At 39.3% G+C, this 14,517-nt stretch overlaps 1 protein-coding gene across 1 annotated transcript in view; it reads left to right on the top strand.

Moving 5' to 3' along the window:
* The window catches only part of wdr11 (WD repeat domain 11), a gene marked incomplete at its 5' end in the record, with an annotated part of 82,525 nt that overhangs the window by 17,726 nt on the left and 50,282 nt on the right, over nucleotides 1-14,517 (top strand). The window contains 2 exons of the mRNA XM_077246389.1: nucleotides 477-656; nucleotides 5,860-5,944. Coding sequence (XP_077102504.1) covers nucleotides 477-656; nucleotides 5,860-5,944 — 265 coding nt within the window. The remainder of the gene's footprint in view (nucleotides 1-476; nucleotides 657-5,859; nucleotides 5,945-14,517) is intronic.

Genomic DNA, 14,517 nt, shown 5'->3' with positions numbered 1-14,517 from the left:
TTAAAAGTTAATATTAATAATAATAGTTTATTTGCAATGTGTTTATAAAATCTGTAAGCAGTCAGAAAGACTGAATTTAATGAACTATAATACAATAATGTATTCCAACATTTTAATGTAATTTCAGGCTAAATGTTCTCTTTAAAATCATTAAAAAATAATGCATGTTCATTTTTGTTACTGTTAAATCTATTTACTGTTGCATTAATAAGTTTACATGCCACTTACAGAAACTGTATAAGTGTTAATAATGTTAACAAAATAGGAGGGTCATAAAAATGTGCATGTTATTGTGTTGTACTATCCTGAAAAGGCTATTTTACATAACAGATGTTTACATATAGTCCACAGGACAAAATAATAGCTGAATTAATGATCTGGATTTAATGGCCACCTTCTCTCTTTTCGCTCAACTGCCTCAAAGAGCTGCTCTGTTGGTTCATTTAGATCAATTATGTGATCTGTCGCTGTTCCAGGTCACAGTCTGATTTCTGGAGTGGACTCCCCGCGACCCCTGGCAGATCAACAGGAAGTACATCTGAAGTTCCTGTTGACAGGGCTGTTGTCTGGCCTGCCCTTGCCCCCCTTCTCCCTGCGGATGTGTCCTCCGCTCACCACCAAGAACATCAACCACTACCAGCCCTTACTGGCCGTGGGTGAGTACTGCACATGCAGAGACCAGACACTTCCCCCTCCATTATATAGCTGACATTTAAACATCCACACACATACAATCTCAAGTCTCAACAAATAGAACAGATAAAGACACTTTAAAGACCTGGGGCCTCATTTATAAACGTTGCGTACGCACAAAAACGGGTGAAATGAGAAATGGCGACACCGTCGGCAGATGGAAGAAACACGTGAAACTGTAGACCGTTGTGTAAAAGAAATGACAATACTGCCTCTCATAAATAACATGAAGACTTACAATTTACAACACAAAGCAAGTCTTACAATTAACAGCCTACACGAACACCCGTTTGATCGATCTGCAGTGTAAAACAAACAAAATCAAACGAAGATTACAACAGAAAAGCAAATTAACACATATTTGCAAAAATAAAAGTGAAATATGCTCTGCAATAACATTGGCATGTTATGCAATTCATCCTCATAACACATCTGTAGCTTGTCAGATGCATCACAATGGATGGTAATAAAATGCCATGATGCATCACAATGCGTAATGACGCACATGACGTAATGCCTACACTGTGCCCTCCAAACAACATTTTACTCCTCTTTTCCACCTCGCCAGCGTTAATTGCTACTTCACATTGAGTGAAGTTACGTTTCTTGGTTTTCCTCTCTGTGTTTGCCATGATTTCGCAATCGATGAATATTAACTTGTGGGCGTTTCACAGACTATTTATGGGCAACTATGGGTGTGACATGAAGCCGCAAAAGCTGCGCTACATTTAGAATAGATTGTGATTTATTAAGGGAAAACTGCATAGGATGTGCGTGCGAACGGTTTTATAAATCCGAATATTTCTGTGCGTACGCACATCCCATGTTTCATCCGCACGCCACTTCTGCCGCAAATCCCACGCAAAGTTTTATAAATGAGGCCCCTGGACAGCGGCTTCGTGGCTTTGTCTTGGTGCTGTTTGTGTCATTTTAGTTTGGCCCAAATGCCCTTTGTGTGTAACTGTCAGGAGTTATTCGGTAAAAGTTGGTTAATAGATTTTAATCAAGACAATCTATTTTGTCATTTAAAAGTTGAATTTTAAAATATGATAAAATATGATAGCTCTATCTGTTAATTGAGATGTTTTACATACTACATTTGTGGTGGTCTGAGGAATCATCTTCTAGATGTGCAAGCAGGAAGTAAACTGATTTGGTCATGTGACCTTTCACACTAGTCACATGACATTAATAGATTTTAATCAAGACAATCTATTTTGTCATTTAAAAGTTGAATTTCTTGCCCTAAGTCAATAACAACATTTTTAGAGCTTCCAGAAATAAGAAAAAAGATGCGGTCACAATTGTGACCGGTGGGATTAAACGGGTTAACTTCCTTTTAATTTCCTTAAAATGTCTCTCTTCCCCCTTTCCCTCCCCACACACAACTTCAGTCTGTCCTAGAATATATTTTTCTGGTAGCAGTTCAACTAAAATACGATTGGTCTCTTCATTGCCCTAGCTTTAGAAAATGATTGGCTACAGGAAGTCTATTCAGAGATTATGTAATCAAAAATGACAACAACCCCAGCATCTGTATTATTACCTTTTTAATATGTGCCGTATTTAAAAAAAAAAAGTATTGCAATAAAATTAATTAAAGAGAGTAAATCACGGAAACTTCTAAGACTTGCCATTTCAATATCAGCATAATGTTTCGATTTCTCGGTTCATTTTCGTGGATTTATTATTGGTTGCCACTTCTATAAACCCATGTGACATTCTTTTAAACAAGGTTTAATAGTACATAAAAATAAATCATGAAAAAACATGTGATGCTTGCAACCACAGCACGGCCATCAGTAACACCCACTTCTACAAAACACACACTCCTACTTCTGAAATTAAAGTCAGGTGTTAAGAATTGTAAGTCAAACTTCAGAAAACTAGTCCGAGTAGGGCTTTAGTCATTGATTTAATAAAATCGCTGATTTTTCAGGAATAAAGTGACTGCCTAAAGAAATGGGCCATTGAATCATTGACTCATCCAAATCTTTTTTAAAGGCAGATTGATTTAGTTACAAAACACCGCTGTGTGTTGCTCTAAAACTCACAACAGTTCTGCTTTGGCTTTGTTTGGAACTATTTTCATTGGCAGATGTTGTCAATGTTGAAATGAAACTCACAATATTAACTTCTTTTTTATTGAACTGTTGTATAAAATCATTATCACATTCCCATTCGTGCTGATATTCAAGAAAAAACTGCACTCATGCTCATGTGATATTGAGGAGCAATACTATATTATATGAATATTAGACAACTTTTTTGCCCCCATATCTTGAATTTCAGAGGCATTCTAATTCTACATTTTGATAAGCTACAACACAGTGAAAGTTTTTTTGTTGTTGCATACTCTAGGTGGGTGACATACTCTATAACAGTGGGGGCATATAAAGCGGCATCGAACTGCAATTACACTGAATCGTTCTTCTTCAGACCGCTGGAACAAGCCCAACATAGAAGTTGCTCGCCGTAGAAAAGCACTTCTTCAGCGGACCGAAACTCCAGCTGCTATTGTGAACTCGCCGCTCCGCTGCTGTGCGTGTTGCGGTGAAAAGACGAACAAGAAGCTGAGCTCGTGACGTGAGGCGCTGTCAAAAGCAGTCATATATTTGCGCTTTTATAAATTGCTCATCCAAAGCATCACTGAAATATTTTAATGTTTTTATTTATTTCAATTAAAAGTTAAGTTCTGTATTATTATTCTCTCTTACTTTTATATGAAAAATTGACATTACAAAGTGAAACTATTACAGGTGCTTTTCATTGCACGTTTTATTTATTTAAAAAATAATCTTTCTGTTTTTATTTATTTATTTATTTATTTATTTGGGGGGGGGGGGGCAGATCTCTTTAAAGGTTTAAGGGGGGCACGACGAAAAAGGTTTGAGAACCACTGCTCTATAACATCGGTTTGCAGTTTGTAATACAAGTTACAATATTATCGTAAACTATACAAATCACACACCCCAATATGCTTGTCAGTTGAATGATGTAGTTCAACTATTAATATTCCGTTCTCAAAATCACTGTAGCATATCGTGTATCAAGAGTGCTCATATTGATGGAGGTTTTTTTTTACACAAGTAACATTTCCAGTCTTTCTGTGAGCATGACCTGATTTTTTGACAGCAAAGTGAGTGAGCCAAGAAAAGGAAATCATATGAGCTGAAATGAAAAAAATGTGATAAAATCTAATGCAAACGTCATTCATCACAACATTTCAAACCAGCAAAGCCATAGATGATCTGTTTACTCAATCATCTCTTAATTAAATAGTCTGCAAAGATTGAAAGCTTCGCACAGATATTAAAAACAGAAGTCACAAAACATATGAAACTTTGACAATTTGCAGACTAATGTATGATTTCAGCTAGCTGTGGCTAAAAATAGAGCTCCAATTGAGTTACATCTGTTGCTGAGTACTAGAGAAACGGGAAATATTGTACAGCTTAAAGACCTCCTAAATATGTGAAAATCTGTTTTATTGCATCATAGAAATATCAATATGTTTTAAATGAGGTTTCACCCAGTTTGGTCCAAGGATCTTGCAAATGTGGTCGAATTTTCTCTACTTGTCATCTCATTATTGGAGTCAACACACCGGTGCAGTCTTGATGAGTTTTTGTAGCTCCTCGAGTGCAATATATATATCCAATTGAACAAGTACGCTGCAGTTGTCAATACCCTGTAACGGGAATCCTTCTTGACAGACGCTGAAAGTAACTCCATAGCACAGATTTTGCCTCAGGAGAAGAGAAGCAAATAGATCGCTGCAATTCACAGAAACAACTGAATCCAGGCAGCGAAAGGTGGATTTGCAGTTATCATTTTGTGTCAATATGCTGAATTTAGGTGTTAAATCATACCCTATAAATTTTATTGTTATATATTGTATTGACAACTCATCAATTAAATATTTACCATCGTATATTCTGCATAATTGCACGTTTTTAAATAAACACTGACAAAAAACTATTCAAGTTTTAAGGCTGAACGATATGATGATATATATATAACATTTATATGAGTGATCACCAGGATTTAGATCTATATTGTATTTATGTAAAGCGTTCACAGGCACATGTGCATTATGTATTTCCCCGGTGTCTAAATCGTGCTCATTTAAATGTCAGGAAACACGATTCCTGGCTGCATGTCAATATCCACGGATCACTGGTAAGTTGTAAGGAACACTATATGGAGTCCAACCTTTAGTTTAAACTGATAATCGTTTGTTTTACTCGCATTTCCGCAGTTTCCCCTATTAAATCCAGTCACGCAGCAGCTCTTCTGCCACTCAGTCCGGCTGAGGGAGTGTCTTCCCGCGGGAAAGTGATGTCAATGCAAACCCTCTGTTGTAGTCTTGAGTTTACGTCTGAGAAAAGCATATGCAGAATAAAGGGGCAGAGCCTGGTTGAGTTAGTTAGTAGTGTGTTGAAAGTTGCGGTTATGGTAATGTACGGGACATTTCCCAAACACGCTCAAGGCGCTTGACCAATTACAACACACTGCTCCAGCCGACCAATCAGAGCACAGTGTACTTTTCAGAAGGAGGGGCTTCATAGAGACATGAAGTTAACAGAGCGTTACTGACAGACTGGGAAGTGAGAAGCTGCAACAATAGAGAATATGGGAAAAATAATGTGTTTTTTGAACATTCAAGTGTGAAAACATTCTAGTAGACCCCTAAAACAAAATCAAGACTTTGAAAAAGACCATAATAGGTCCCCTTTAATAATTTTATCTGCACATTTCTACTCACTCAAACAAATTAGAGAAAATTTTACCCTCAAACTCAACTGGCATGCCACCGCAGCTCTGTCCCATCACTGAATCTCTCTGAAACACTTCACTACCTCTCAGACTCCTCAGTCACTCTTCTCTCATTTTCCTCTCAGTGCTACATCTATCAACCTCCACTGACAGGATGAATGATGTTCTGTTCAGTCTGAGCAGTGTTGGAGCAGCCATAACTGTGTTATGAACAGTGTCATCAGAAATGACTTATGAAAATGTAGTTTGACAAGTTTTACAATGATTATTATTATGTATTTGTAATCAAAGGCAATAATTGTTAATGCCTTAACAAGGATAATTCAATCATGTTAACTAGCCAATTACAGCATTAATGTGTGTGTGTTTTGCATGTTTACCCATTAGGTACAAGCAATGGCTCTGTGCTGGTGTACAACTTGACCAGTGGCCTCCTGCACAAAGAGCTAAGTGTCCATTCCTGTGAGGTCAGGTAAGAAACCTTTACTCTGTAATAATATTCCTATACACCCATTTATGATGTGACATGAGAATCATCTGCCAAATGCATAAACAACCCCTATATGTTAAGATTGTGTCTTAATAACTACTTTGATTAAATTTTCTAAAATAGACCACTTTTTATGTCTTGAAAAAATTAAATGACTAACTTTAATGGACTGCTCTAAGAAATTTATTCAACAGGATCATGGGCTGTGTCCCACTACACTATGTGCGTTTGGAGCATTCGTATCAAAACCTGATGCATTTTCTCCTTTAGTTTTGTTTAGGCATATGAGCATACAAATCACGCTCGGATCCACACCAAAATAATTGGTTTCAGAGTGGATGAACGAGGTGGTCTTGGCCAAATTGAAAAAAAACTCTGGAGTGGTTTTACTTGTGGTGAGAAAGCAATCAAGAATCACGATGAGTTTTATTCCCCAAGTGTACACAAACACAAGGAATTTGTTGTGGTTTTTCAGGAGCTCTGGATGCATGCATGTAAACAGACATATAGACATATATTACACAACTAGAAAGAAGAAAGATAATAATAATAATAAAAGGAATAATTGACGATTATAATAATTGAAAATATATATTAAATATATACTAAAAGTAATAATAATTGACTCCGCTTTGTGTCGTGACCGCATTACCACCTTAAATGTGCATTATTTTTCAAATAATTCAACGGTTATTCTACAGATCCCACACCTCGAAACATTGTTCAGATGATGCAGATGAGACGTTTGTCAAGTTTTTTGTCATTAAAACGCTCTTGTATGTAGGACTAATTTCTTACACATCTAATCCCATGCCTCCGTTGCTAATTCAAAAACGTCATTTTAGAGTGGGTAATGTCCAAAACGTCGTTTTAGAGTTGGTAATGTCCACGGGGATGCCTATTTCACTGTCTGGAGAAGGCTATGTAGTGAAGGAGGGATTGCTTTACCATGAGCCAGGAGAGGGCAGGGCAGAGCAGCTGGTGGTTCCTAGGCAGTTGAGAGAAAGAGTGTTAGCCATGGGGCATACCATCCCTTGGGCAGGTCACTTGAGCAACACCAAAAGCTATGAGCGTATTGCAGCCAGGTTCTATTGGCCAGGGCTTTATAGTGAGGTGCAGCAATACTGTATATCCTGTCCCGAGTGCCAGTTCACCAGCAAGAGGAAAACTAGCCCTTACCCCCTTCAGCCACTGCCGATCATAGAAGTTCCCTTCTCTCGCATAGCCATGGACATTGTAGGGCCCCTGGAAAGAACCCAAACAGGGTTCAAATGCATTTGAGTCATTTGTGACTATGCCACCCGCTACCCTGGGGCGTTTCTTTTGCGGAAAGTTACGTCTGGTCCAATTGCACAAGCCCTGTTGCAGCTATTTTCTAGGGTAGGCATTCCCCAGGAAGTTCTAACCGATCAGGGCACCACCTTCCTGTAAAGACATTAAAACAGGTGTATAGCTTGCTAGGCATCAAATGCATCCGGACCACCCCATACCACCCTCAGATAGACGGGCTGGTTGAACGCTATAACCAGAATTTAAATGGCATGTTGAGGAAGTTTGTAGCGGTCAATGCTAAAGACTGGGACCGCTGGTTGCCTTACTTGGTCTTTGCCTACCGGGAGGTCCCCCAGGCCTCCACCGGCTTCTCGCCGTTTGAACTTCTGTATGGGAGACAGGTGAAGGGGCCTTAGGATGTCCTGAGAGAGGCCTGGGAGGGACCTCAGACCCCCAAGTCCCACAGCGTCCTCATGCATATCCTCAAAATGAGGGACAAGATGGAGGAAATGACCGAGCTGGTGCGGGCTAACCTGGAGCAGGCCCAAACACACCAGAAGACCTGGTATGACAAGGCTGCCAGGCAGAGGCACCTCAACCCAGGGCAGAAAGTTTTGCTTCTTCTGCCCACCTCGGAAAACAAACTGCTGGCTAGGTGGCAGGGTCCGTACGAGGTGGTGCGGAAAATGGGTCCAGCCACATATGTAATTGACCTGCCTGGGAGAAGAAAACCCAGACAGACCTTTCATGTCAACCTCCTGAAAGAATGGCATGAGAGGGCCGGACAGGCAGGATTACAACTCCGGGTGCAGGCGGTGATGGAGGAGGAGGAGAGTCCCGAGCAATTCTTTCCCACCAGTCAGCCAGCATCTACCCTGGATGTATCCCACTTGACCTCCCCCTGACCTATTTCAGGAAAAAACGGGATTTACTTCTGTGGTGGAACACTCCATTCCACTCAAAGACACTACTCCAATACGCCAAAGAATGTACCGAGTTCCTGAGCGTCTTCTGCCGCCTCTCAAAGCCGAGGTGGAGGAGATGCTGGCCTTGGGGGTGATTGAGCTCTCTTCCAATGAGTTGAGTAATCCTGTGGTGCTAGTGCCCAAAAAGGACGGCACTATGCGCTTTTTTATTGACTTTCGGCGGGTGAATGCTCAGTCCCACTTTGACGCTTATCCCATGCCTAGGCTCGAGGACTTGATTGAGCGGCTCGGCAAAGCATCCTTCATCACTACCTTGGATTTATGCAAGGGATACTGGCAGGTGCCTTTGGCCAGGACAGACAGGCCGTACACGGCATTCCGCACCCCGCAGGGTCTGTTCCAGTTTGTGGTAATGCCATTTGGCCTGCAGGGGGCGCCAGCCACTTTTCAAAGACTTATGGATATTGTGTTGGCAGGTACAGACTCTTTTGCTGCTGCATACCTGGATGACATAGTGGTGTACAGCGCCACTTGGGGGGAGCATCAGCGTCATCTAGGTGAGATATTGCAGCGCATTCAGCGAGCGGGCCTGACCATCCATCCAAGAAAGTGTGCCATAGCCCAAGAGGAGGTCAAATACCTTGGCCATGTTCTGGGTCGTGGTGTGATCCGGCCACAAAAGGACAAAGTCGAGGCAGTACAGGACTGTCCAAGGCCCCAGACAAAGAAGGAGGTTTAGGTCATTTCTGGGGTTGGTGGGCTGGTATCGCCGATTTGTGCCGGACTTTGCCCGACGAGCAGCTCCCTTGTCGGACCTGACTCGGAAGTCAAGCTCCACCCAGCTTCAATGGGGGGAGGAGCAAGACAAAGCCTTTTTGGATTTAAAAGAGACCAAAAAAAGTATGTTTAGAGAGAAGGCTGGCGCGAGGCTAGGCGCCATTAACTCATTCGCGTTGATTTGTTTGTAGCGCGGTTAGTCCGCGATTTCATTCACAACACTCAAAACTAATTTGTCGCTGCTTATAACTTCCTACTTTACCACCTCCATGACATGTAGTGCGGAACCCACTAGTTCAGGTCCCATTTACTCCCTGTTTCTGGCTAAAATCCTAGTGAATTCATATATATTTCGACTCACGCATTTCCTGCATCCCGGTCCGGTTCGACTGCTCCTATGCGGATGCGCGCGCCGCTGTAGGGGCGGTATTTATCCTTGTCATAGGGCAGAGGGTGCAGAGAATAACACAGGGGTGTTTGTTTGTAATAATGTTTTGTATGTATATGGGTGGTGTGAATAGGTGGTGTAAATGTTGTATAAAATGATAGTGATATGATGATACTATTTTATTTTCATGTAATGTTTATTTTCTACTTAGCTTATAGATTATTTATGGCCTTAGGCTAAAAGTAATACCCTGATTTTTGGAATGGTCCAATTGGTCCTGAATAGGCCAATTTGGCTTAATGCTTTGGCCTATTTAAGAGGGCCTCATTCTGCATTAAGAAGAGGGAGGGTGAGTACTAGCTTGCTGTGAGGCTATGTACAAAGTGTTTGCTGTACTATCGTTGAAAGCTAGAAGCATTGTGCTATTTTGATTTTTTTTTTTGATTGTTTGGTTTTCTTGACTTCTGAGTTAAAATATAAATAAACTTTATTCTATTTTTGGAACAATTGAGCTCTGGATACCGTCTTTTCCACCTCCACCATCTAAAGCCAGTGAGCCTACACATCCCAGTATTTGGAGTGCCACTCGGTACCTCACATGGACCAACAAACCAAGTTGCATAATAATTCATATTGGGAAACGCATTACCTAAAAAACAGCACTGTCTAGTTCTGAGGATGAGCATGATAGTTAAAATGTCATTACCCTGAAAACATTACATTGTAAGGAAGCTGCCCCGACGAAGCCATGATTCCCATTCTAATTGATACATATATATATATGTATAATTATATGGCCACATTACCGCCTCGTGGAACACCCTGAATTCAGTTCTATTTTGTCTTCTTGCACTTGAACGGATAAATACACACATAATTGTCAAAATGCCCATCTTAGCGAGCATCAAAGTAAACACAGTCAGTAATGTGGTAAGTGAACGTAAACAGTTGGAGGTGTGTCAGTAAATTAGATCTGTGCATTATTTCGTAAAAGCCTTGTTCAGACTGTTAGTCCAAATCCGTTTTTTGTGCATATCCTATTGGAATCTGATTATATTTAGCAAGTGTGAACAGCAAAAAATCACATGAAATGAGGTTTAAAATCCTATTCAAATCCAATGATGAAAATCAAATTTTTTGTCTGATTTTGCTTGGTTTGTCACTTTCTCACACCATAGAAAAAACGTAAAAATGTCACGTTGTTTGAGGAAAGTCGCTGCAGAAAAAAGGTTGTGTTGTTACAAAATACTGGTCGAGCAGTAAATTGCAACAATGATGGAGACATGTTTTGAGACCAGCGGAGACGTCAGCACAGAGTAAAGCCACACACACACCAGCCTCCTACATTTCTGCCCTGCCTCAGAGGATGCAGTAGACCAGCGTGGCGGATACATTGTCATGCTGTAAAGAAGACAACATCTGTATTGCAAACCTCTCTATGTTGCTTTTGGTTGTTGTTTTTTGCGAATGCCTACCAACGGCACAGAAAAATCAGAAAAAACCTGTAGCCTTGAGCCCTGCTCACCGACACCAGGCTTCAGGAGGGCATGTAGACTCGTACGCAGGAGAGGAGCAGAGACTGGGGCTGTTTTACACAAGCATCAACGTCTTGAACTTGATGTGAGCAGCAACCGGTAGCCAGTGCAGAGAGATAAAGAAAGGTGTAACATGAATCAGTGGAGAGGAGCCAGGGTAATGTATCTTATCTGTGTGTACATGGATGAATTATGGACCATGATGGATAGACCCCATGTGCATTGTTTTTATTCATTGTTCCTATCTCTATCTGGAGCATTGCAGAACGCAGGGTTAGAGCCTCCTGCTGGCATCACTAACACATTTTCAATATCTACTAGATAGACAGCTATCTAGCACTAACATGTTTCACATTAGATAGTAGAAAAGTTTTGAATAACAAATGATAATACTGATTTTGGGACAGCTTGAACATTACATTATTTTATGATTTTGCTGTAAATAATTGGCACGCATGAAATGTTCTCGCTGAGTCTTTGCCATCTTGTAGCGTAAATGACTGCAATTCACTGAGGTCGGAAGTGGAGCATTTCTGCCTGGATATTCCCTCCTCACAGCACTCGAATGCGGCATTAGGATCACTATAATATATATATATAGCTAAACTCTGCAGGAAGGTGGTCCTCCAGGAGCTGGATTAGACACCCTGCCATATTCATTTTGATTTACAATGGTTTTTCGTAGTTTTGATGGCTTTACTATGTGTAAGGAAAACTGTTTCCAGGTCCAAGCCTCTGCTCTTTTCATTTGAGAATATCTTAACATCTGTTTATGAGCACTATTTATTCATATCACACATTAAAGCTCAACTTTAATGAGCTCATCATGCTGTACATTACAGTCTCCAGGCTCACTGCCTCCCAGACATCAATGTTTTAATTATTCAAGGGTTGAGGATTATGACTTTTTGGTATTATTACATCACATTGTAGGTGCATATTAGCACTTTATATTATCTGACCCGAAAACGGTGACGCGTCACGTCAGACTTAACAAGTGGATAGTTTTAAAATCCAGGAAATTTATGTATTTATATAGCTACAGTAAGTGTCTACATTGTATACATTTTTGTTTAGTGTAAACGTGTTCCCTAAAAATGACGCCGCAGTGTTTCCAACTTGCATTATGATTCACTGAGGTTTGTCAAAAACAAAACTTGGAGCAGCCCTCCATCTAAACTCATGAACTGAAGTTAATCATTCTGTTCGTGTGTTCACTGCAGAGTTCAGACCCCATGACACACCGGCTGCCCTCATCTTTTATTAATTATCTCTCGCCTTATTTAAGCAGGCGCCATTTCCCCCTAATATATTAAGCGAGAGATTTAATCAATTAAGTCGTTAAGCAATTGATTGAAAACAAACACCATCCATTGTCTCTGCTGAGGCACTTTCTTGTGAAATGGAAGCTTTTAAGAATGTTTGGTTAATTTTTATTAGGGAAGGTTTTAACTTTAAATATTTAACATATTTCTGTTTCAAAAGCGTTGTTTAATGCCTTTCTGTATTCTGTATGCTGCGTAATCAAAGGCCTCAGTATACTTTCAAGCATAGGTTTTTTGTTCTTTGCTAGAGGGCAAAAAAAAAAAAGTTACAAAAGGCCAAGTGACAGTATACTGTTTTCAAACATACAGTTTGTGCTTTGATTATGTAAAAATGTCCTGTGCGTTATGCTCTTACAACTAACACACAACAAACATTGGCAGCAGTGGAGCGGCACAACACACACACCTATTCACATAATCATCACGGACGAATGGTAGTTCGAATATGCTAACCAAAGCTTTGGTGTGCTGTTTCAAACTACCGAAACAAACTCCAAATGAGCTTTGTTTTGGCCAGATTTTGTTCAAAATGACGTCAGTTTATTTTTCTATTCCGCTTGAAATATATCGGGTCTTTCCCCATATTTTAGAACACCGTGACCATGCTTTAACATTGTGTTTGATGGGTTAGTTCATCTAAGAATGAAAATTCATTGTCGTCATTTACTCACCCTCACGTCGTTCTAAACCCATAAGACTTTCACTTATCTTTAGAACACAAATGAAGATATTTATAAGGAACTATGAGAGATTTTCGTCTCTCCACTTAAAGTCTATTCACTAAGTTCAAAACTAGTGATCGACCGATATTGATTTTTTATAACCGATACCGATACAGATTATTTGCATGTTTATGTGCCCGATAACCGATATGCAGAACCGATATTTATTTACAGTTATACTTCTGTTTTTGGGACAATTATTACAACACAAATGAACTGAACAAACCATTTTATTTATAACAATCACTCCTTCCTTGCATACAAAAAAAAAACCTTTATATTTATACACAAATAAATAGAGGGGTCTGAGTCCAAAAAATAAAGTGCACTGTTACTAAGTGTCTTTGTTTAAAAATAAAAGCTTTGATGAGGTAAAAAAATAAAGCACAAAAAACTATTCTAACATATTTGGATATGTTTATTTGTTTTCATAAATGGTAAACTAATCAAATTACAATAAAAACATTTATATTAATACATTATATAATTTATATCTAAATTATACATATCATTTATAAGCATCAGCAGCAACAATGTTAACAATAGGCAAAATAAATGTTAAAAGTCTAATGTTTTCATATGGAAAAAATAATTGACAGGGGAGTCATATCACCTTTGCAGAAATGTAATTCATTTTAAACAGTTTTAGAAGGTTTATGTGTCGTTTAATAGGTTTAAACTAAGAGTGAGGAATAATTCACTGGGTAATATTAATTCACTGCGTAATATTAGCTGGAATAGCCTATAACATCAGGAAAGTAACAAACAAAACAGCATATACATCATTGCATTTTCCAACTAGTATGTTATTAATTATTATTAATATTTTTGTCGGTCTAGATCATGAAATGCTTTATGACAAAGTGCTGTTTATCTATGCATTTACACATAACTATAACATTAGGCTATACGTTACTCAACCGCGATCGCGCGTGCAGATAATAAATAATTAATTTCCACAAAGCGGTATATTTAGATGTGTATTAGCGAAATAATTGCTATGTAGTAAATGATAATATAATCTAGGGTGTTTAAACAAGATAATCTTGTCAAAAGTTTCATTCAGTGGCCGTGCTTGAGCATTCCTGATCATCAACCCAGTGAGTGCTCAGCAATATGAACGAACTTTTTTTTCGAGACTAATGGTGAGCAAATACAACAGATAGAGAATTAAATTCTCTAAGACGGATTACGCTACGTGGCTCAATGAGTTCGTCTCAATTTTTTAGAACCAAGCTGCATAAATAAACTATATCAGGCATTTATGTCTCAAATCTCATTTCTGCATGTCTGTTATGTTAAATAAAGTTGAATAATTAAAGCAAAGCAAGTAGAACATATACTTTACGTGTGCACAGAGTTGTTGTTGACTGATCTCCTCAGAAGCGGGCTGCAATGGCGGAATTCTCAAAACGGCCACAAGATGGCGCCGTTTATCGGAAAATCCGATATTATAAAACCGATTCCCGATTATGGGAAAATGCTTAAATATCGGGAAAAATATCGGTAAACCGATACATCGGTCGATCACTATTCAAAACTGTCATAAAGATACTTGAAAGCTCAAACGTGCTGCGTAACACGAGAATGAACCTCATTGGTTCTTGCAT

The sequence above is a fragment of the Siphateles boraxobius genome, unplaced genomic scaffold, assembly GCF_051911475.1.
Source record: "Siphateles boraxobius isolate OS27281-9 unplaced genomic scaffold, OSU_SipBor_1 104, whole genome shotgun sequence".
Lineage (NCBI taxonomy): Eukaryota > Metazoa > Chordata > Actinopteri > Cypriniformes > Leuciscidae > Siphateles > Siphateles boraxobius.
This window is presented reverse-complemented; position numbering and strand designations above follow the sequence as displayed.